At 49.8% G+C, this 24547-nt stretch overlaps 2 protein-coding genes across 4 annotated transcripts in view; one reads left to right on the plus strand and one right to left on the minus strand.

Moving 5' to 3' along the window:
• The first annotated feature begins 248 nt into the window (after nucleotides 1-248).
• On the plus strand, nucleotides 249-21198 carry mfap2 (microfibril associated protein 2). The gene is made up of 8 exons (XM_055659120.1): nucleotides 249-400; nucleotides 5028-5110; nucleotides 9745-9822; nucleotides 11180-11215; nucleotides 13297-13338; nucleotides 16980-17067; nucleotides 18384-18457; nucleotides 19451-21198. Exons 2-8 carry the CDS (start codon nucleotides 5068-5070, stop codon nucleotides 19549-19551), a joined length of 462 nt encoding a protein of 153 aa, XP_055515095.1. The 5' UTR covers nucleotides 249-400; nucleotides 5028-5067; the 3' UTR covers nucleotides 19552-21198.
• A 501-nt stretch (nucleotides 21199-21699) lies between these two features.
• Nucleotides 21700-24547, minus strand: part of LOC129711483 (rootletin-like) — a 68427-nt gene continuing 65579 nt past the window's right edge. For all 3 annotated transcript variants that reach the window (XM_055659119.1, XM_055659117.1, XM_055659116.1), the window contains one exon: nucleotides 21700-24334. In XM_055659119.1, the coding sequence (XP_055515094.1) occupies nucleotides 24251-24334 (84 nt within the window). In that variant the 3' untranslated portion in view covers nucleotides 21700-24250. The remainder of the gene's footprint in view (nucleotides 24335-24547) is intronic.

Consider the following 24547-nt stretch of genomic DNA (forward strand, 5'->3'; position numbering starts at 1 on the left):
TGTTGCTAGCCCCAGATTTTCAAAGGGGCACAAACTGCTCACAAGGGGCTCCTGATTCAATCCAAATGTCTTCCCCTTTTTGCTTTTCATTTTTTTTTTTGTAAAAATATAAATACTGTACATCTCTAAACCAAACTAAACTAAATTATAGATGGACACTAAATGCTGGAGTAACTGATCGGGCCAGGCAACGTCTCTGGGGAGAAGGAATGGGTCGAGACCCTTCTTCAGACTGAGGTCAGGGGAGGGGGCGGGAGCTGCATGTGTTTCTGGGGCTGGTCTTGCTGCAGAGCATCGGGTCTTTAAGACCCAGTGGAGTCCAGCATCTGGGCTGAAGCCGCTGTGCCATCTGGAGAGTGTTTCAGTCAGACTCACTCTGAGAATTACACGGGAGGATCTGGTAAGGACAAGTTCGGCATGCACTGGGCAACAGTATCAGGGTGCACAGGTCTACCTGCTCCCCCCTAAACACTCATCTCTCCACTCCTCTCCCTCTCTTCTCTTCTCCACTCCTCTCCACTCCACTCCTCTCCACTCCACTCCTCTCCCTCTCCTCTCTTCTCCACTCCTCTCCACTCCACTCCTCTCCTCTCCACTCCTCTCCTTCTCCTCTCCACTCCTCTCCACTCCCTCTCCCTCTCCTCTCTTCTCCACTCCTCTCCACTCATCTCTTCTCTTCTCCCTTTCCTCTCCACTCCCATCCTCTCTCCTCTCCTCTCTTCTCACCTCTTCTCCGTCTCTTTTACCTGCGTTATTCAATTCACTTCCAAGCCCTAACCTCAGCCAAAACTTGTCTTTCGGATCTGCTTCTGAACCTTTAATCCCCCGGTTTAATTTAACGTAAGCTGAGCAAAGCAAGGGCTGATGTAAAGTTGGGGTGTGGGGGTGAAGCCTTTTATATTGGGCTCGTTTAGAGTGATGATTATCTGAATCTTGGGTTGCAGGCAAGCAGTGCCCCTTGAGTTATCGCTGTTACCAACTTACATTGAGGGCTTGATGCACATGGTTAATCATTCAGGAGAGAGAACAAGGGGAGAGAAAAATAAATACGAGCTGTCTCGTCTTGAGAGGGTAGTGGCGTCTAACTCTTTTCTTTATCTGTTCATATATGCAAAGAAAATAGAAAAAGTTAACTGTTTTTCCAGGAGAGGTTCCTCAGAAGTGAAGCAGCTCTTTGTTCTGCTGAGCTGTGAGGTCTTTGGATGGGGAAGTTGGTTGGGGGAGGTGTGTGTGTGTGTGTGAGGTGCCACTAATTGTATCCAGATGTATTTGTGGTGTGTGAGAGAGAGAGAGTCAATGCTGCAGACTGGGCAAATCTGCTAAAATGGAGCCAGATCTCAGGCAGAGACAACTCCATTGAAGACAGACACAAAATGCTGCAGTAACTCAGCGGGACAGGCAGCATCTCTGGAGAGAAGGAGTGGGTGACCTTGTGGGCCGAGACCCTTCATCAGACCAAAGATCTTATAGCAGATCTTTGCTATAAGATCTTTGCATCAGACTGCTGGAGTGCTTTGGGACCGTTATCCACAATCCCAGCACTACAGCAATGCCAGTTATAAAATGATTACAATAGATAGTATTTTAGACATGAATATTGGTTTCCTTAGCTTCCGATTTGCAGCTTTGTTTTAATTAATTGTTTTGAAAACAAAATTTCCTGAGGAATTGTCACTAATGGCTTAGCCCGTAGCCCTGACAAAGGGGGAGAGAGACACATCCACTACTTATCCCTCACCTCCTCCCCCCCACCCGCCTCTTCCCCTCTCCCCCCCCCCCCTCCCCCCTCCTCCCCCCCCCCCCTCCCCCCTCCTCTCTTTCCCCCACTCCCCCCACCCCTCTCCCCCCTCCCCCTCCTCTCCCCCCCCCCCCCCCCCCCTCACCCCCTCCTCCCTCCCCTCTCCCCCCCCCCCCCCCCTCTCTCTCCCCCCCCCTCCTCCCTCCCTCTCCCCCCCTCTCCCTCCCCCCCCCCACCCCCCGCCCTCCCCCCCCCTCTCCCCCTCCCCCCCCCCACCCCCCCCCCCCCCCCCTCCCCCCCCCCCCCCCCCCCCCCCTCCCTCCCCCCCCCCCCTCCCCCCCCCCCCCCTCTCTCCTCTCCCCCCCCCTTCTTCTCCGCCCCACTCCCCTCTTACCCCCCTCCCCCACCCTTTCAGAGATAAAGACGATGATGCGTAGAGATAAGGAACAATGGATGAAAGATATGCAAAATAGCCTCGTTAGAGATATGCAAAATGATCATTGTTGCTGTTTTTGCATATCTTTCACACATTGCTCTTTATGTCTCCACGTCACTGTCTATATCTCTTTGTTCCCCTTGTCCCCAACCAGTCTGAGCAAGGATCTCGACCCGAACATCACCCATTCCTTCTCTCCAGAGATGCTGCCTGTCCCGCTGAGTTACTCCAGCTTTTTGCGTCTATCTTCGGTTTACCCTAGAGACTGCAGATCCTGGAATCCTGGAGCAAAAGCTAGCAACTTCCAAACCCACAGCTCCTCGCACTAAGAGAGATGTACCTGTCTTCCGTCTGGGTCCCTTCATCAGAGTTCTCCAGTTGCGGTCGTATGGTTCAGTTGCCTGATTACAACGTTTTGTGTTGGGACCCTGAACTCTGATGAATGGTCTTCAGACAGGAAGACGGACAAATCATTGCCTATTCTTGTTCCCCAGAGATGTGTAGGAAGGAACTGCAGATGCTGGTTTAAACCGGACAGACACAAAATGCTGGAGTAACTCAGCGGGACAGGCAGCATCTCTGGAGACAAGGAATGGTTCTGGAGAGAATGATTTGGGTCGAGACCCTTCTTCTTAGTCGCCTCAAGCACTAAGGGCAACTGGTGTGTGGGGAGGGGGGACACATTAGCCGACAATTCTGCTCCATCATTGCGATTTAGAGATATATCCTCTGTTGTGTAGCAAGAAACTGTAGATGCTGATTTAAACCGGGCAGATACAAGTAACTAGGGCAGCATCTCTGGAAAAAAGACTAGGTGACGTTTCGTGTCGAGACCCTTCTTCAGTATTCAGAGTCCCAGCCTGAAATGTTGCATATCCATGTCGTCCACAAATGTTTGTTGTCAGAGTCAGAGTCAGAGTCAATTTAATTGTCATTTGGACCCCTGGAGGTCCAAACGAAATGCCGTTTCTGCAGCCATACATTACATACAAATAGACCCCAGACACAACAATAATTACATTTAACATAAACATCCATCACATAGCTGTGATGGAAGGCCAAATAAACTTATCTCTCCACTGCACTCTCCCCCCCCCCCCGATGTCAGAGTCAAAGTCATAGCCCCTGGCTGGCGATGGCGATTGTCCCGCGGCCATTAAAGCCGGGTCTTGGTGTTAGAGCCCCCGGTGTGCGCTCGCAGAGTCCGCGGCCATTCCAGCCGCGCGGGGCAGTGGTGTCAGGCCCCGCTCCAGTTTAGTTACTCCAGAACGTTTGTTTAACTATTGTTTAGTTACTCCAGAACGTTATGGTGTACACAAGATTCCAGCACTGAAGTTGTTTGTATTCTTAGTTTAGATTTGTTTAGTTTAGAGACACAGCCTGGAGACAGGACTCAATCCCACATACACGGGCCACGGGTGCTGTCTGTCTGGAGTTTGCACGTTCTCCCCGTGACCGGCGTGGGGGTTTCTCCGACAACTTTGGTGTGCTCCCACAATCTGGAATTCTCTGCCTCACAGAGGGCGGTGGAGGCAGGTTCTCTCGATGCTTTCAAGAGAGAACTAGATAGGGCTCTTAATAATAGTGGAGTCAGGGGATATGGGGGGAAGGCAGGAACGGGGTACTGATTGGGGGATGATCAGCCATGATCACATTGAATGGCGGTGCTGGCTCGAAGGGCCGAATGACCTCCACTCCTTCACCTATTGTCTATTGTTTATCCAAAGACGTACAGGTTGGTAGGGTAATTGGTAAAAGTGTAAATTATCCCTAGTGTGTGTGTGAGATAGTGTTGATGTACAGGGTTGGTACAGATCTGGTGGTGCAGAGCCTGTTTCTGCGCTGAATCTCTAAACAAGACTATACTAGTTCTATACCACACACATGAGAGACAATTTACAATTGTCAATTAAACCCACAAACCTGGACGTCTTTGGCCTTTGGGGGGAAAACTGAACCATCCCACCGACAACTAGAGAGCAGTCCTGACCTACTATCTACCTCATTGGTGACCCTCGGACTATCTTTGATCGGACTTTACTGGACTTGCGGATTGTTACACGGTGGCGCAGCTGGTAGTGCTGCTGCCTCACAGCCCCAGAGACCCGGGTTCGATCCTGACCACGGGTGCTGTCTGTACGGAGTTCGTCCGTTCTCCCCGTGACCTGCGTGGGGGTTTTTACCGTGTGCTCCGGTTTCCTCCCACACTCCAAAGAAGTTCAGGTTTGAAGGTTAATTGGTTTGGTGTAATTGTAAGTTGTCCCTCGTGTGTGTGTGTAGACTGAGGTTACTGTGCGGGGGTCGCTGGTCAGTGCGGACTCTGAACTCTACTAAACTAAGCACACATAGTCAGCCTGGAACCCGGGTCCCTGGCGCTGTAAGGCAGCAACTCTACCGCTGTGCCACCGTGCCAACCTGCTCTGATGCTACCCGTGATTGTCTTGCGTTGGATGTATCCTCTAGTGAAGGGGGTAGTCATTACTCACATAAAGGTACCTGCCAAATGTATTGGCCTCTCTCTCATGTGTCGGAAGGAACTGCAGATGCTGGTTTACACCGAGGATAGACACTAAAAGCTGGAGTAACTCAGCGTGACAGGCAGCTTCTCTGGAGAGAAGGAATGGGTGAGGTTTCAGGTCGAGACCCTTCTTCAGTATGAGGTCGGCATAGACTCGATGGGCTGAAGGGCCTGTTTCCACGCTGTATCACTAAACAAAACTACGTTTTATATCTGGTTTGAGTTGTGTGGGAGCTCCATGCGGGGGGGGGGGGGTGCTCAGGGATGTGTGGTCTCTGATCAGCTGGTGAACACTCGGGTATTACCCACTAATGCCGCTGTCATTCTTCCCTCAGACGGACCGCCTGGAACTACAACCACATCTTGACTGCAGACATGGCCGGCAAAACCGCCTGCCTTGTGCTTCTCTGTCTACCCGGTGAGTGGGGAGAGTGTGCGGGAGGGAACTGCAGGTGCTGGTTTAAACCGAAGACACACACAAAAAGTGCTGGAGTGACTCAGCGGGACAGGCAGCATCCCTGGAGAGAAGGAACGGGTGATGTTTCGGGTCGAGACCCATCTTCAGACTCTTAATGTCGCCCGTTCCTTCTCTCCAGGGATGCTGCGGGTACAGAAGCTTCTGTTGTAGGCGTGTAGCAAAAATGGAGATCAGAATAAAAGGGCAGACCTTTAGAAAGGAGATGAGGAGGGATTTCTTTAGTCGGAGGGTGGTGAATCTGTGGAATTCATTGCCACAGACGGCGCAGTGGCTCAGCGGTAGAGTTGCTGCCTTTAAGCGGGAGAGACCCAAGTTCGATCCTGACAATGGGTGCTGTCTGTGTGGAGTTGACACGTTCTCCCTGTGACCATGCGTGTTTTCTGCGGGTGCTCCGGTTTCCTCCCATATTCCAAAGACGTGCGGGTTTGTAGGTTAATTGGCTTCTGTGAAATTGCCCCTAGTGTGTAGGGGAGTGGATCCGATTGTGGGATAGCATAGAACTAGTGTGAATGGCCTAGGCCTAGTCAATACCTACTATGTCCTGTTGTGCTGAAGCAAAGCAAGAATTTCATTGTCCTATCAGGGACATATGACAATAAACTCTCTTGAATCTTGAATCTTGGCCTCTACTCGCTGGAGTTTAGAAAGATGAGGGGGGACCTCATTACAACTTACGAGATAGCGTGGATGAGAGGATGTTTCCACTCGTGGGAGAGTCTGGGATCAGAATAAAAGGATGTACCTTTAGAAGGGAGATGAGGAAGAATTTCTTCAGCCAGAGGGTGGTGAATCTGCGGAATTCTTTGCCACAGACGGCTGTGGAGGCCAAGTCATTGGGTATTTTTAAAGTGGAGATTGACCGATTCTTGATTAGTGCAGGTGTCAGAGGTTACGGGGAGAAGGCAAGAGAATGGGGTTGAGAGGGAAAGATAAATCAGCCATGATTGAATGACGGAGTAGTCGTGATGGGCCGAATGGCCTAATTCTGCTCCTAGAACTTATGAATTTATGAATCAATGGAGGGAATGGATTGGCGATGTTTTGGGTGGGGACCTGTCTGAAGAAGGGTCCCTCCCGACCTGAAGTGTAGACTGCCTATGTCCCTCCACAGATATAACCATATAATATAACCATATAACAATTACAGCACGGAAACAGGCCATCTCGGCCCTTCTAGTCCGTGCCGAACACTTACTCTCACCTAGTCCCATCTACCTTAAGGGGTTGGACAGGCCAGATGCAGGAAGATTGTTCCCGATGTTGGGGAAGTCCAGAACAAGGGGTCACAGTTTAAGGATAAGGGGGAAATCTTTTAGGACCGAGATGAGGAAAACATTTTTCACAGAGAGAGTGGTGAATCTGTGGAATTCTCTGCCACAGAAGGTAGTTGAGGCTACAGTTCATTGGCTATATTTAAGAGGGAGTTAGATGTGGCCCTTGTGGCTAAAGTGATTAGGGGTATATGGAGAGAAGGCAGGTACAGGATACTGAGTTGGATGATCAGCCATGATCATATTGAATGGCGGTGCAGGCTCGAAGGGCCGAATGGCCTCTACTGCTGCACCTATTTTCTATGTTTCTATGTTTCTACCTGCACTCAGACCACAACCCTCCATTCCATTCCCGTCCATGTACCTATCCAATTTATTTTTAAATGATAAAATCGAACCTGCCTCCACCACTTCCACTGGAAGCTCATTCCACACCGCTACCACTCTCTGAGGAAAGAAGTTTCTTGGTTCTTGATTTCTTGGTCCTCCAAAATATTCCAAAAAGGCAATTAAACTGGAGGTGGTACCCCATCTCCCCCCCTCCCCCACACCTCCCTCCCCCCCCTCCCCATCTCCCCCTCCTCCTCACCCCCCCCCCTCTCTCCCCCCCCCCCCCTTCCCTCTCTACCCCACCCCCTTCTCCCTCCGCCCCCTTCCCCCTACCCCTCAGTCCCTCTTCCACCTCTCCCCCTACCCTTCCCTCCCCACTCTCTCCACTTACCCCACCCCCCTCCCCCTCCCTTTCAAGTTCCCCCTCATGTTACCCCTAAACTTTTGTCCCTTAATTCTCAAATCATGCCCTCTTGTTTGAATCTTCCCTGCCCTCATGTAGATGCAGATGCTGCCAGTCCTGCTCAGTTACTCCAGCAATTTACATCTTGCATCAACATGGATGTCCCATTGCCAGTGGCTGTGCTTTGGCAGGCCTGAGGCCTTCGTGTGTTTTGTGTAAATTGTGTGTAATCATTTGTGCAGCGATGGGACAGGCGATTTATGTCGAAGTTCCATTACGTGGGGCGAAACTTCTTGGCAACCGCGTCCCATCTCTGGGCTGTTAGTCATGATAAGTGGTGTGAGCTGTCGTTCCAATTCCCTCTCCACGGGGGGTCCTGCTGCTCCCTCTGTGGGAGGTGTTTAAGAAGGAACTGTGCAGATGCTGGAAAAATCGAAGGTAGACAAAAGGTGCTGGAGAAACTCAGCGGGTGCAGCAGGCATCGACGTGGAGCGATGGAAATAGGCAACGTTTCGGGCCGAAACCCGGAAGGGTTTCGACCCGAAACGTTACCTATTTCCTTAGTCACACAGTTTAAGGATAAGGGGGAAATCATTTAGGACCGAGAACATGGATGAGGAAAACTTTTTTCACACAGAGAGTGGTTAATCTCTGGAATTCTCTGCTGCAGAAGGTAGTTGAGGCCACACAGTTCATTGGCTATATTTAAGAGGGAGTTAGATGTGGCCCTTGTGGCTAAAGGGATCAGGGGGTATAGAGAGAAGGCAGGAACAGGATACTGAGTTGGATGATCAGCCATGATCATATTGAATGGCGGTGCAGGCTCGAAGGGCCGAATGGCCTCTACTCCTGCACCTATTTTCTATGTTTCTATGTTTTGGCCCGAAACGTCGCCTATTTCCTTCAGGGTTTCGGCCCGAAACGTCGCCTATTTCCTTTGCTCCGTAGATGCTGCTGCACCCGCTGAGTTTCTCCAGCACCTTTTGTCTCCCCTCTGTGTGGGAGGGCTGGACGAAAGACCGAGTTGATGTGAGACCATTAGATGGTTCACGTTGAGACCAGACCGCCCGCCTGACCCACTGGATATCGCAGGCGTTCTCATTCGTGTAGATTGGGGATTCAGCGCGGATACCGTCCCTTCGGCCCGCGCCAACCAGCGATCGCCCCCCGTACACCAGCACTGTCCCACACACGGGGAACGGTTACCGAAGCCAATTGACCTACAAACGCGCACGTCTTAGGGGCGTGGGAGGAAACCGGGCCACCCGTGCGTTGGTCGGGATCGTACCCGGGTCTCTGGCGCTGTAAGGCAAAGACTCTACCCCTGTTGTGCCACCGTTTCACCCCTGTTTTTTTGCAGGAGAAAGTTTTGTATGAAGAAAGACTGGATAGACTCGGCTTGTACTCGCTAGAATTTAGAAGATTGAGGGGGGGATCTGATAGAAACTTACAAAATTCTTAAGGGGTTGGACAGGCTAGATGCAGGAAGATTGTTCCCGATGTTGGGGAAGTCCAGAACTTGGGGTCACAGTTTAAGGATAAGGAGGAAATCTTTTAGGACCGAGATGAGGAAAACATTTTTCACACAGAGAGTGGTGAATCTGTGGAATTCTCTCCCGCAGAAGGTAGTTGAGGCCACAGTTCATTGGCTATATTTAAGAGGGAGTTAGATGTGGCCCTTGTGGCTAAAGGGATCAGGGGGTATGGAGAGAAGGCAGGTACAGGATACTGAGTTGGATGATCAGCCATGATCATATTGAATGGCGGTGCAGGCTCGAAGGGCCGAATGGCCTACTCCTGCACCTAATTTCTATGTTTCTAAGAGAGACAAACAAAATGCTGGAGTAACTATGGTACACAAAAATGCTGGAGAAACTCAGCGGGTGCAGCAGCATCTATGTGGAGCGAAGGAAATAGGCAACGTTTCGGGCCGAAACCCTTCTTCAGACGGATGGGGGGGTGGCGGGGAGAAGAAAGGAGAAAGGAGGAGGAGGAGGAGACCGCGGGCTGAGGGATGGGAGGAGACAGCAAGGGCTAACAAAATTGGGAGATCCACAACAAAAAATGAACATTGAATTCTCTTTGCTGTCTCCTCCCCTTCCTCAGCCCTCGGGCTCCTCCTCCTCCTTTTTCTTTTCTTCTCCCCGCCACCCCCATCAGTCTGAAGAAGGGTTTTGGCCCGAAATGTTGCCTATTTCCTTCGCTCCATGCAAAGAGTTGAACAATCTCCACTATAGGAAATAGGCAACGTTTCGGGCCGAAGGACCCTTCGTTTCGGGTTTCGGCCCGAAACGTTGCCTATTTCCTTCGCTCCACATAGATGCTGCTGCACCTGCTGAGTTTCTCCAGCATTTTTGTGTACCTTCGATTTTCCAGCATCTGCAGTTCCTTCTTAAACGCTGGAGTAACTAAACCGGGTCAGGCAACATCTCTGGACAGAAGGAATGGGAGACGGCCTTGTGTCGAGAGCCTCCCGTTGTTTTCTAGCTGTTACTGTCTATACATCAGTGTTCAGTGTTGTACTGTTCGATCTGTGTGTAACTTCACCTCTCACCCACTTTGTCTTGCAGTGATGCTTCAGGGCCAGTATCCTGAACAGTACGCCTTACAGCCACCTTTTGAGGATCAATATGGACAGTCTCCGATACGTAAGAATCTGTCCGGCCCAGAGCGTTTAGCTGTCTTGTGTAACATCAACAGAACAATAGAATCCCGACTCGCTGATGTTTCACAAGCCCCGGACGAGGAGGAGGAGGTTTACGAGAATGATCCCAGGATCCCAGAAAAATGATCCCAGAAAAAAATAGAGAGAGTACAGAGGAGATTTACTAGAATGTTGCCTGGGTTTCAACAACTAAGTTACAGAGATAGGTTGAATAAGTTAGGTCTTTATTCTCTGGAGCGCAGAAGGTTAAGGGGGGACCTGATAGAGGTCTTTAAAATGATGAGAGGGATAGACAGAGTTGATGTGGACAAGCTTTTCCCTTTGAGAATAGGGAAGATTCAAACAAGAGGGACATGACTTCAGAATTAAGGGACAGAAGTTTAGGGGTAATATGAGGGGGAACTTCTTTACGCAGAGAGTGGTGGCGGTGTGGAATGAGCTCCCAGTGGAAGTGGTGGAGGCAGGTTCATTGGTATCATTTAAAAATAAATTGGATAGGCATATGGATGAGAAGGGAATGGTACGAGTGCAGGCAGGTGGGACTAAGGGGAAAAAAATTTGTTTGGACTTGTAGGGCCGAGATGGCCTGTTTCCGTGCTGTAATTGTTATATGATTATATGGTTATATGGAACGAGTTGGGTCATTGTATGATGGCGCTGGGCTTGTACTCGCTGGAGTTTAGAAGGATGAGAGGGGGGGACCTCGTTGAAACTTTCCGAATAGTGAAAGGCCAGGATAAAAGTGGATGTGGAGAGGATGCTTCCACTAGTGGGAGAGTCTAGGACCAGGCGTCACAGCCTCAGAATTAGGAAGGAGATGGGAAGGAATTTCTTTAGCCAGAGGGTGGTGAATCTATGGAATTCTTTGCTACAGAAGGCTGTTTGGGGCAAAGTCAGTCGGTGTGTTTAAGGCAGAGTTAGATAGATTCTTGATTTGTACGGGTGTCAGGGGTAATGGGGAGAAGGCAGGAGAATGGGTTTAGGAGGGAGAGATAGATCAGGCATGATTGAATGGGAGAGTAGACTTGATGGGTCGAATGGCCTAATTCCACTCCTATCACATGAACCTCTAAACGCAAATGCACGCAGATAATGTACAATAAAGACAAATTAAACACATTCCAACGAGGTGGAATCTTTGACAAGCATGGGGAAATAGTTATATAATATGCAGTATTTCAGAATATTTGTTTTGCTTTGTATCATGGAGGTGGGTTTATTTATTGTACATATCATTTTTGTAAATAATTGATTAAAGTTATTTTTAGTTTAAAAAAAAACCCGGTGATGTAATGGTGCGACTTGCCAATGTTAATTGTGTGTTTTTTTCTTTCCTGCAGCTCCGACTGATTATAACCCAGACTTTGATTATACAGGTAAGTCTTCATACTGTACTTTGTCCCACATAACGGCGGCGCAGCGGTAGAGTTGCTGCCACGCAGCGCCAGAGACCCGGCTTCCACCCCGTCTAGGGGTGCTGTCTGCGCGGAGTTTGCACGTTCTCCTCGAGACCGCGTGGGTTTCCTCCCACACTACAAAGACGTGCAGTTCATTTGGCAGGCTTGGTACAAATGTAAATTGTCCCTCGTGTGTGTGTGTGTGTGTGTAGGATGGTGCTAGTGAGCGGGGATCGCTGGTCGGCACGGACTCGATGGGCCGAAGGGCCTGTTTCCGCGCTGTATCTCTAAATGAAACTTTTTAAAAAGTTCATCATTCGTAAGATTAGTCAATGTGAACTTGGAATACAGCGTGCTGTTAAAGTGTTCTACATATAGTGTGGCAACACAGAGATAGGGAGTTTCATTTACTTTACTTAAGTTTAGTTTAGGGACAGAGCATGGAAACAGGCCCTTCGGCCCACCTAGTCCATGCCGACCAGAGATCCCTGTACACTAACACTGCCCTACACACACAAGGGACTATAGACAATAGACAATAGGTGCAGGAGTAGGCCATTCGGCCCTTCGAGCCAGCACCACCAATGTGATCCACAATCAGTACCCCTATCCTGCCTTCTCCCCATATCCACTGACTCCGCTGTCTTTAAGATGTGGGCAAGTTGGGGCAAAGGGCCTGTTTCCACATTGTAGCACTCTATGACTCTAACACAAAGTGCTGGAGTAACTTGGCGGGTCAGGCAGAATCTCTAGAGGAAAGGAACGTTACGGGTCGGGACTGAAGAAGGGTCTCGCCCGGAAACGTTACCCATTTGTGTCTACCTGAACAGCGCAATTCACATTTATACCAAGACAATTAATCTACCAACCTGTACGTCTTTGGAGTGTGGGAGGAAACCAGAGATCCCGTCAAAAAAACCCCACACAGGTCACAGGGAGAACGACCAGACTCCGTACAGACAAGCACCCGTGGTCAGGATCGAACCTGGGACTCGGGCGCTGTGAGGCAGCAGCTCTGCCACTGTGCCAGCGTGTAAGGAGAGTTGGGCGGAGTGGCCAGGGGCAGTGGGGAGGGGGGGGGGGAGAGGGCACAACAGTGAACGAGAGGGGCAGGCCGGGACTGACTGCAGCGACCAGCCCCTCAACTGCCGATTACTACCAGCTGCTCCTCACAGAGCGCACTCGCTGCTAACGGCCGTGACTACCCAGCTGCTTGCACTCTAGTCGGCCGTGGCCCCCGGGAATAGCAGAGCTAACGAGAGCGGGAATTACACACAGCAATCAGTGTGTGTGGGACATGCAGCTCCAGCAAGGCTGCCAACAGCTGTGGACCCTGTGTGTTCACGGAGCAACTCTTGATGAAAGATCCCCCCCCCACCCCCCCATGCAGGGCACAAACACAGGCTCCCATTGTCAATGCAGTTTCACAAACTCTGTGCAGGTTCCAGCGCTTAGATTTAGCTTCGAGATACAAGCGCGGAAACAGGCCCTTCGGCCCACCGAGTCTGTGCCGACCAGCGATCACTACACACACTGGGGACAATTTTTACATTTACGCCAAGCCAATTAACCTACAAACCTGCACGTCTTTGGAGTGTGGGAGGAAACCGCAGATCCCGGAGAAAACCCACGCAGGTCGCGGGGAGAACATGCAAACTCCGTACAGACAGCGCCCGTAGTCGGGATCGAACCCGGATCTCCATCACTGCGTTCGCTGCAAGGCAGCAACTCCACCGCTGAGCCCACGTTTAGTTTGGTTGCGTTTATTGTCACGTGTGTTCTGACACTTCTGTGCCTCTTGCTTGAGTAACAGCTACAAGGAGAGGTTGTGGCAAAACATGGAGGGGCTAATTGGCCCGGCATAATTGTAGTGTGTGTAGAATAGTGTTAATGTGCGGGGGGGGTCGCTGGTTGGCACGGACTCGGTGGGCCGAAGGGCCTGTTTCCGCGCTGTATCTCTAAAACCAAACTAAACCGTGGTGGTTAGGAATGTGCTGTTTAAACAGATGTTGGTGATCACTCAGACACAGCTCATTGCTATTCTTTCATTTTCTTAACAGAAACACAGTTTGAGACAGAACCAACGGAGCCTGGGCCTCTTGGTAAGTAACTCCATTGTTACTCACTAGGCCTCCTGGATTGCTGTCCCACAGGGCTTGGCTACCCTGATCTCTAGTTACTGCTTATTGTAATCTTTAATGTCATGGGAGACCTTGGACTGCTCCATGCAGCCCGGCCAAACTTTTAGTCCTCAACTGCTCCAAAAGTTAAACTTCAATCCAGCTTTCAGTCTTTATAACTTAATAAACGCGCCCAGCTGTATTTAGCAACCCCCCCCCTATTCCCAGATTTCTGTTGTCACTTTTATTCTATGTCCAGTGGTAAAAGGCCTGTCTCACTTACCCGATTTGTTTCTGCGACTGCTTGTACTTGTCATATCCGCAGACACGTCGACATAGAAACATAGAAATTAGGTGCAGGAGTAGGCCATTCGGCCCTTCGAGCCTGCACCGCCATTCAATATGATCATGGCTGATCATCCAACTCAGTATCCCGTACCTGCCTTCTCTCCATACCCCCTGATCCCCTTAGCCACAAGGGCCACATCTAACTCCCTCTTAAATATAGCCAATGAACTGTGGCCTCAACTGGCCACAAATAGGGCCGAAACCCAACGGAAATAGGCAACGTTTCGGGTCGAAACCCGAAGGGTTTCGGGACGAAACGTTGCCTATTTCCTACGCTCCATAGATGCTGCTGCACCCGCTGAGTTTTTGGCTGATCATCCAACTCAGTATCCCATACCTGCCTTCTCTCCATACCCTCTGATCCCCTTAGCCACAAGGGCCACATCTAACTCCCTCTTAAATATAGCCAATGAACTGTGGCCTCAACTACCCTCTGTGGCAGAGAGTTCCAGAGATTCACCACTCTCTGTGTGAAAAAAGTTCTTCTCATCTCGGTTTTAAAGGATTTCCCCCTTATCCTTAAGCTGTGACCCCTTGTCCTGGACTTCCCTAACATCGGGAACAATCTTCCTGCATCTAGCCTGTCCAACCCCTTAAGAATTTTGTAAGTTTCTATAAGATCCCCCCTCAATCTCCTAAATTCTAGAGAGTATAAACCAAGTCTATCCAGTCTTTCTTCATAAACAGTCCTGACATCCCAGGAATCAGTCTGGTGAACCGTCTCTGCACTCCCTCTATGGCAATAATGTCCTTCCTCAGATTTGGAGACATGTGACGCCTGTTTGGCCGTGAGTAGTCGCCCAGAGAGTCGTACCTTTTTCTGGTCACCGCTGGATTTTCAACATGTTGAAAAATTTTGACCAACCTGCTGCTACCCTGACGAGTGTCGGCAGTCGCCAAAAAAAAATCCACAGATGCTGCCTGACCCATTGTCCAAGCGGTCTCTATTAATGTAACCAAACAATGAACTCGAGTCACAAAAAAATGCTGGAGAAACTCAGCGGGTGCAGCAGCATCTATGGAGCGAAGGAAATAGGTAAAGTTTGCCTATTTCCTTTGCTCCATGCAAAGAGTTGAACAATCTCCACTATAGGAAATAGGCAACGTTTCGGGCCGAAACCCTTCCGGGTTTCGGCCCGAAACGTTGCCTATTTCCTTTGCTCCGTAGATGCTGCTGCACCCGCTGAGTTTCTCCATTGCCCAACGCATCATCGGTTCCTCGCTCCCCTCCATTGAGTCTGTCCAAAGCAAGCGCTGTCTGCGGAGGGCGCTCAGCATCGCCAAGGACTGCTCTCACCCCAACCATGGACTGTTTACCCTCCTACCATCCGGGAGGCGCTACAGGTCTCTCCGTTGCAGGTCGAGGAACAGCTTCTTTCCGGCGGCTGTCACTCTACTCAACAACGTACCTCGGTGACTGCCAATCACCACCCCCCCCCCCCCCCCCAGACACTTATTATTATTTTATTCAAATCGTTTGCTATGTCGCTCTTCCAGGGAGATGATAAATGCATTTCGTTGTCTCTGTACTGTACACTGACAATGACAATTAAAATTGAATCTGAATCTGAATCTGAGTTTCTCCAGCACTTTTGTCTACCCTTGAAGTGCAATAAGGGTCTGGTTTAGGTGAGCAAAGGGTTAAATTAACCACACTAGCTAGGTCTCCGTGAAGTCTAGCTCGCTCTTGGAGGGACTATTTGAGAGCGATCGCTGGGTTCTTTTGTTTGTTTTAACGTTGGCACTGTCCCAGTCTCTGGAAACCATTAGGGATCATTTGTGAAATATGTACTTTTAATTGCGACGTCCATTTCCTCAAATCTAAACAAAACGGACAAAATCTCCAACAGCGCGATCAGCCGCTCACGGTAATCGCAGAAGAGTTTTTTTACAACGAGTTCTTACAACCTCATCTGTTTGGCGTGCATTTTTAAATTTGGTTTTCAGATGTTTGGAGATCTCAAGATTTCCCAAATCTGAGGAAGGACATTATTGCCATAGAGGGAGTTTAGAGACGGTTCACCAGACTGATTCCTGGGATGTCAGGACTGTCTTATGAAGAAAGACTGGATAGACTTGGTTTATACTCTCTGGAATTTAGGAGATTGAGAGGGGATCTTATAGAAACTTACAAAATTCTTAAGGGGTTGGACAGGCTAGATGCAGGAAGATTGTTCCCGATGTTAGGGAAGTCCAGGACAAGGGGTCACAGCTTAAGGATAAGGGGGAAATCCTTTAAAACCGAGATGAGAAGAACTTTTTTCACACAGAGAGAGTGGTGAATCTCTGGAACTCTCAGCCACAGAGGGTAGTTGAGGCCAGTTCATTGGCTATATTTAAGAGGGAGTTAGATGTGGCCCTTGTGGCTAAGGGGATCAAGGGGTATGGAGAGAAGGCAGGTACGGGATACTGAGTTGGATGATCAGCCATGATCATATTGAATGGCGGTGCAGGCTCGAAGGGCCGAATGGCCTCTACTCCTGCACCTAATTTCTATGTTTCTATGTTTCAAGAGCACGAAGGAACTCCAACAAACAAACAAAATGGCCTTGGTACATGTGACAATAATCCAAACTAGACTCGCTGCGGTTTCCTCCCCCTCACCAGCCCCCCCCTCCACCTCCTCCCGCTCCCTCTTCAGAAGAGTCTCTACCCAAAACGTCACCCATTCCTTCTCTCCAGAGATGCTGCTGCCTGTCCCGCTGAGTTACTCCAGCATTTTGTGTCTATCTTCGATTTAATCCACCATCTGCAGTTCCTTCCTGTACCTCGGTACACCTGACAATAATCTAAACTAAACTAAACTGAAGAAGGGTCTCGTCCTGAAATGTCACCCATTCATTCTCTCCAGAAATACTGCCTGTCAAGTTGAGTTTAGTTTAGTTTCGAGACACAGAGCAGAAACAGGCCCCTTCGGCCCACCGAGTCCACGCCGACCAGCGATCCCCGCACATTAACACTCTCCTCCACCCACCAGGGACATTTTTTACATTTACCACAAGCCAATAAACCTACAAACCTGTAAGTCTTTGGAGTGTGGGAGGAAACCGAAGATCTCGGGGGAAAACCCACGCGGGTCACGGGGAGAACGTGCAAACTCCGTACAGACAGCGCCCGTAGTCGGGATCGAACCCGGGTCTCCGGCGCTGCATTCGCTGTACGGCAGCAACTCTACCGCTGCCCCACCGTGACTGCCAAAGTTACGCCGGCATTTTGTGTCACTCTTAAACTAAACTAAACCTGCAATGATGCGTCTGTTTGATTCTGCCCGTCAGACTGCAGGGAGGAGCAGTACCCGTGCACCAGGCTCTATTCTGTCCACAGACCCTGCAAGCAGTGCCTCAAGAGCCTCTGTTTTTACAGGTAAGCACACCTGTTTCAGGTAAGACCCGTTTCATTTAGGCTAGTAGAGTCAAGGGATATGGGGAGAAGGCAGGCACGGGTTATTGATAGGGGACGATCAGCAATGATAACAATGAATGGCGGTGCTGGCTCGAAGGGCCGAATGGCCTCCTCCTGCACCTATTTTCCATGTAAGCACACCAGGCCGCCAACATTTAGCTTTCCAAAGATGCTTTATCTGTATCTCCGAGCACATTCCACCTCCATCACCGACCCTCATCTCATGATTAGTACGGGTGTCAGGGGTTATGGGGAGAAGGCAGGAGAATGGGGTTAGGAGGGAGAGATAATTCAGTCATGATTGATGGACTGAATGGCCTAATTCAACCCCTAACACGTACAAATTTAAGAAGTCTTTAACATGGGTCATAGGTTTAATGTGAATGGGGGAAAATAGGAACCTGAGGTGCAACCTTTTCACACAAGGGGCGGTGGGTGTATGGAACGAGCTGCCGGAGGAGGCAGTTGAGGCAGGGAGCGGAATAGAGAACCAGGGGCCACGCACAGTTTAAGAATAAGGAGTAAGCCATTTAGAACGGAGACGAGGAAACACTTTTTCTCACAGAGAGTGATGAGTCTGTGGAATTCTCTGCCTCAGAAGGCGGTGGAGGCAGGTTCTCAAGAGAGAGCTAGATAGGGCTCTTAAAAATAGCGTAGTCAGGGAATATGGGGAGAAGGCAGGAACGGGGTACTGATTGGGGATGATCAGCCATGTTCACATTGAATGGCGGTGCTGGCTTGAAAGGCCAAATGGCCTCTACTCCTGCACCTATTGTCTATTGAGACTGGACACAGGTTCAAAGGGAAATGGGCCAAACGCAGGCAGGTGGGAGGAGTGTAGCTGGGACACGTTGGCTGGGGTGGGCCGAAGGGCCTGTTTCCACACTGTAATGCCCCTGTCCCACTTAGGAAACCTGAACGGAAACCTCTGGAGACTTTGCGCCCCACCCAAAGTTTCTGTGCGGTTCCCGGAGGTTTTTGTCAGTCTCCCTATGTGCTTCCACTACCTGCAACCTCCGGCAACCACCTGCAACCTCCGGCAACCTCCGGGAACCGCACGGAAACCTTGGGTGGGGCTCAAAGTCTCCAGAGGTTTTTGTTCAGGTTTCCTAAGTGGGACAGGGGCTGAAGACTCTATGCTCGAGGGTTAATGGGGAGATGGAAGGGGAATGGGGTTAGGAGGGAGAGTGGGGCCGATGGGCCGAATGGCCTAATTCTGCTCCGGCGCCTGGGTCTGTTTCTGTGCTCATGTCTCCCTGTGTCTCTCTGCACTGCAGCCTCCGCAGAGTCTACGTGGTCAACAAGGAAGTTTGCATCCGCACCATCTGTGCTCACGAAGAGCTACTGAGAGGTGAGTCCGCGTCGTCTGATCATCGCGTGCAAGAAAGAACTGCGGACGCTGGTAAAATCGAAGGCCGGCACAAAATGCTGGAGTAACTCAGCGGGTGAGGCCACGTCTCTGGAGAGAAGGAACGGGCCACGTTCCTCAACCCGAAAAAAGTCGGCCATTCCTTCTCTCCGGGGAAGGAGGAAAGGCAACGTTTCGGGCCGAAACCCTTCTTCAGACTGAGGGTTTTGGCCCGAAACGTTGCCCATTTCCTTCACTCCATAGATGCTGCCTGTCCCGCTGAGTTACTCCAGCATTTTGTGTCTATCTCCTGATCCTCACCTGCACTGAGACCCCCCCCCGCCCTGTGCTGGATCAGGGCACTTATAACATTAAAACACTTTATACATTCTTAAGTGATAGGGGCAAAATGAGGCCATTCGGCCCATCAAGTCCACTCCGCCATTCAATCGTGGCTAATCTATCTCTCCCTCCTAACTCCATTCTCCTGCCTTCTCCCCATAGCCCCTGATACCCGTGCTAATCAAAGTTAATTTAGTGTGGAAACAGGTCCTTTGTCCCACCGAGTCCCAGCCAGCCAGCGATCCCCGCACATTAACTAACACACACACACACACACAATTTATATTTTTGATACCAAGCCCTTTAACCTACAAGCCTGGAGTGGGAGTGTGGGAGGAAACCGGAGCACCCGGAGAAAACCCACACAGGTCACGGACAGAACGGCCCCTTGGTCAGGATGGAACCCGGGTCTCCGACATTGTGAGGCAGCAACTCTCCCAGTCCCCCCAGGTTTATTTATGAAGGTGCAACTAAACTTGCTGGGAGTTACGCAGTGTCTAATGTCTTCTCTCTTCCCCCCCCACATCCCTCCGACACCCACCCAGCAACCCCCCACCACCCCCACCACCCCACCCCCACTCCACCACCCCACACCCCTGGGAGTTACCACCCCTTGTCAGCCGACCTGTGCCCCCCTCCCCCAACCCCTTGCAGCCGACCTGTGCCGAGACTACTCAAAGTGTGGTGTGATGGCCAACAGCGGGCTGTGCGGGCAGATGGCCTCGTCGTGTGTCAGGAGCTGTGGCTCCTGCTGAGACGGGCGAGGGGGACGGGCGCGAGGACCCCCCATGGTGCCGGGTCCAGGAGACGAATCTCCACATATATCGATAATATGCTACAAGTAATTTTAGAGGAATCATTTTCATATTTTTCTGTAACTCACGATGGTGCTGAGAGATGTTTTTTTTTTTGTATAAACCTCACGATTTAAAGTCCGTTCTCGACGCACACGAGACGGTTACTGTTCGGGGAGGGAGACGGGTGATGTACACCATAGGATGCACGTCTCCGATCCCTTCCCATTGTCATGCTATATGGAGCAACGTATTTGCTGTTTCTTCCTGTGGGGTGCATTAAACTTTATGACTAGGGTAGCTGGGACATTGTTGGCCGGCATGGGCGAGGTGGGCCGAAGGGCCTGTTTCCACACTGTATCACTCTATGACCCTCTCCCAGGTACACACAACCAGCAGGTCACACTGACACTGACGCCCCCCCGTGCACAGTCAAGTGTGAATGAACATGTTTACTGCCAGCCACAGCCTTCCTGTAACGTTCTCAGGGGCCACAGTACTGTAACCCTCGCCAGCCGGGTGTCTGGGTGAAATTGTGTACCAGCAAAAATAGTGGATTTCAAAACTTTACCAGGAGTTCAAGATGTCTCAAAATTTTGTCGAACTTGACTTTAGTTGCATCTCTTCTTGTTTCTGGAAAAACAATTTTCAATTGTACTGAAATATCCCTCAGCTGAGTGAATAAATTCACACAATGCAGACTCGAGTGTTGGTCGGTCTCACCACGCCTGCTTGGTTTGTGTAGGAAGGAACTGCAGATGCTGGTTTACACCGAAGGTCGACACAAAACGCCCCCCCATTATCCCAGCACATACTTTGCTTGGAGGTCTCTCATGATGGAAAATGGCTGATTAAACTCTGTATCCAGGTCTACAGGTGAAGAAGGGTTGCTAAGAGCACACTTGCGCATGGATACGAATCGCAAGAGATTAGAGCCTTAGAGTTTAGTTTTGCTTGTTATTGTCACATGTGTCGAGCTACAGTGAAAGGCTTTTTGTTGCGGGCTAACCAGTCAGCAAAAATACTGTACATGATTACAATCCAGCTGTCTACTGTTCATAGATACAGGATAATAGACAATAGACAGTAGGTGCAGGAGGAGGCCATTTGGCCCTTCGAGCCAGCACCGCCATTCAATGAGATCACGGCTGATCATCCACAATCAGTACCCCGTTCCTGCCTTCACCCCATGTCTCTTCACTCCGCTAACTTTAAGAGCCGTATCTAACTAACGTTTAGTGCAAGATAAAGTTTGATTAAAGATAGTTTGAGTGTCTCCAATGAGGTAGCGGGGAGATCAGGACCGCTCTCTAGCTGGTGAGAGGACGGTTCAGTTGCCTGATAACAGCTGGGGAAAAATCTGTTGGAAAAACCTTGGAAAATGGCCCAGTTAAAAAAAAAAACGGTTTAATAATCAACTACAGCATTTGGGAATACTGAAATTAGAGACATCTGCTTGTTCAGGACTCCTCGGCATAAATGTTCTTGGAAGTACTTTTGGGAAGAGGTGCCACAGTGTATGTAGCTGAGTGAGATATTTCTGTGTAATCTGATTCATATAACTGGTATATTCCGTTTTGTACAAAAATAAAAATCACTTAAACACGAGCTGATGGAATCTGGTTCGTTGCTTCTCCTTCAAAAGTCCGTATGTGGCAGGAGCAGAATCAGGCCATTCGGCCCATCGAGTCGACTCCACCATTCAATCATGCCTGATCTATCTCTCCCTCCTAACCCCATTCTCCTGCCTTCTCCCCATAACCCCTGACACCCGTACTAATCAAGAATCTATCTATCTCTGCCTTAAAAATATCCATTGACTTGGCCTCCATAACCTTCTGTGGCAGTGAATTCCACAGACTCACCACCCTCTGATTAAAAATATTCCTCCTCATCTCCTTCCTAAAAGGATGTCACTTAATTCTGAGGCTGTGGCCCTCTGGTCCTAGACTCTCCCACTAGTGGAAACACCCTCTCCACATCCACTCTATCCAATTGAGTGTTGAATCTTCATTGCAACATGGGGAGCATGGCGTACGGTTCCCTGAGCCACGGAGCGATCAGCAACAATAACTCAATGCCACACAAAAACATTATTGACGCAAACAGAAGAGTTAATTTTGGTGGTGGTTTATTTGTATGATTTAGGCACCACCTAATATCACAAGTCACCTGTTGTAACGAGTGTAAACCGACATCTGTCCGATCCACTTCTTCTCAGTGTAGTAGAAAACATCTGAGTAAAAAAATAACTGAGTAACACTGAACAGGTGAGATACAGTCGGTGGATGCAAGAGACAAGACAGCAAGCGGGTCATGTTACAACACATCTACAAAAAGAAAAACAGCCACTCAGCACACGTGGAATCCACACAAACACACCACAGGGTTCGGGTTTAACCAACACAGGGTCAGAACAGAATGTTCCCTTCGTTAGACATACAGCAAGGAAACAGGCCCTTCGGCCCAGCGAGTCCACGCCGACCAGCGATCCCTGCACACTAACACTCTCCTACACCCAGTTTTACATTTATACCGAGTCAATTAACCTACAAACACCCGCACGTCTTTGGAGTGTGGGAGGAAACCGGAGCACCCGGAGAAAACCCACGTGGTCACGGGGAGAACGTGCAAACTCCGCACAGACAGCACCTGTGGTCAGGATTGAACCCGAGTCGCTGGCGCCGTAAGACAGCAACCCTTCCGCACTTTATATAAAAAATTAATGCCAATAATTGCAGGTCTACATCTGGACTGGAAAACATCAGAAATTACTAGAAAATGGAAACATTCCTGAAAACGTAACAAAACCAGAGATTTTTAGGGCAATTTGCATTGATTTCTTCTTTAAATCACAAGAAAAAGATAATTTGTAAGTGAACATTTTTGAACAAGTCATAGTTCAACTAAATCGTAGTGGTCCAATTTAGTTCAGAGATACGGCACGGAAACAGGCCCTTCAGCCCATCGAGTCCACACCGACCAGCGATCCCCGCACACTAACACTATCCTACACATACTAGGGACAATTTACAATATTACCGAGCCAATTGACTGACAAACCTGCACGTCTTTGGAGTGTGGGAGGAGACCAGAGCACCCGGAGAAAACCCGCACAGATCATGGGGAGAACGTGCAAACTCCGTACCGACAGCCCCCCGAGGTCAGGATGGAACCTGGGTCCCTGGCGCTGTGAGGCAGTAACTCTACCGCTGCGCCACCATGCCGCCCTATTTGACAGGACTATGAGGAATGGTTCTGGACCGAATAAGCTTCGATGCAGAGTTCCACTTCCCCAAATACTAACGGCAGAAAGATACAGTAATATCAAAAACAAAGATGTTAGATTTGAACACGCACCAATCATTTCACAATCACAGTTGTGTCAATGAACAGAATTTGCCATCTTTACCTTCTTCAAACTATTAGAGTTTTTGTCAACTGATGGTTGTTACAATACTTTAGAATAAATTTCTATTGATCACATCGAGAAAATACATCCTTGGTAATTGTAAAATAAATGTATTGCGGATGGTGAATGTATTAAATTAAACTTATCTTCTGCCCCAAGTTAATACATAATTTGTACTCAATCACATGGAACACTTATCTATTGGTCTGAACACAAGCACCTTGTGCATAATCTTTGGCCTCTGGTGGTAGAGTCTCCATGTGCTGTCAAGAATAATGCACCTTTCAATGAAATACTGTGTCACACAGCTCACACTGGCACCAGATTTGATTCGATCATATAGGATGTCTGTGTTTAGGGCAGTGGTAAACCTTATCCACCTGTATTCCTGGAGCTATCAACCAGCTTTGCATTTTACGATAAAAAAGAGACACACTCCTGGTGCTGGAGTAACTCCGCTGCTCGGGCATGGATAGGTGATGTTTCGGGTCGAGACCCTTATTCACATCGATTAGAGCGATACAGGGTGAAAACAGGTCCATCGGCCCAACTTGCCCACACTGGCCACTAGTCCCACCTGCCCACGTTTGGCCCATATCCCTCCAAACCTGCCCCATCCATGCAGCCGTGTTGAGACCCTTCTTCAGACATCGAAGACCCTTCCTGAGACGTTATTCAGAGCGGGTGCACCTGTGGTTCTGGTTTGAGTGGGAGGTTGGGGCAGTTGAGGAGGGGGAGATGTTCTGACTCTGCTCCCTATGGGGGTCTGCTTTCTCCTGGTTCCAAACTTCTTACGGGGTTGGACAGGCTAGATGCAGGAAGATTGTTCCCGATGTTGGGGAAGTCCAGAACATGGGGCCACACAGTTTAAGGATAAAGGGGAAATCTTTTAGGACCGAGATGAGGAAAACATTTTTTACACAGAGAGTGGTGAATCTGTGGAATTCTCTGCCACAGAATGTAGTTGAGGCCACACAGTTCATTGGCTATATTTAAGAGGGAGTTAGATGTGGCCCTTGTGGCTAAAGGGATCAGGGGGTATGGAGAGAAGGCAGGGATGGGATACTGAGTTGGATGATCAGCCATGATCATGTTGAATGGTGGTGCAGGCTCGAAGGGCCGAATGGCCTCTACTCCTGCACCTATTTTCTATGTTTCTATGTTTCTACGGTGATTGCTGGTGGGAGAAGAAGAGAGTGCGGGCCGAGACCGTGCCGTGTCGCTGCGCTGCGCTGTCCCGGACTGGAGTCAGTTCCCGGAGACGATGGAGTGGGAATACTGCGGCTGCCGTCTGCGAAGTTCTTGCTGTAGTTGGTCCTTCAGCGTCGACACCTGCGGCACAGGAGAGGACGGGCACGGATTAATGGCGGGCAACGTAGGAATAGCGGGCCAGCGTGGCGGGGCATCCGGTAGAGATGCCGCCTCACGGCGCCGCACACCCGGGTTCCCCCGTGGGAGAACGTAAATCTCCATACAGACATCGCCCGTAGTCAGGATCGTGCATTGTATCCCCGGGTGCTCCGGTTTCCTCCCACGCTCCAAAGA

The sequence above is a fragment of the Leucoraja erinacea genome, chromosome 30 (assembly GCF_028641065.1).
Source record: "Leucoraja erinacea ecotype New England chromosome 30, Leri_hhj_1, whole genome shotgun sequence".
Lineage (NCBI taxonomy): Eukaryota > Metazoa > Chordata > Chondrichthyes > Rajiformes > Rajidae > Leucoraja > Leucoraja erinaceus.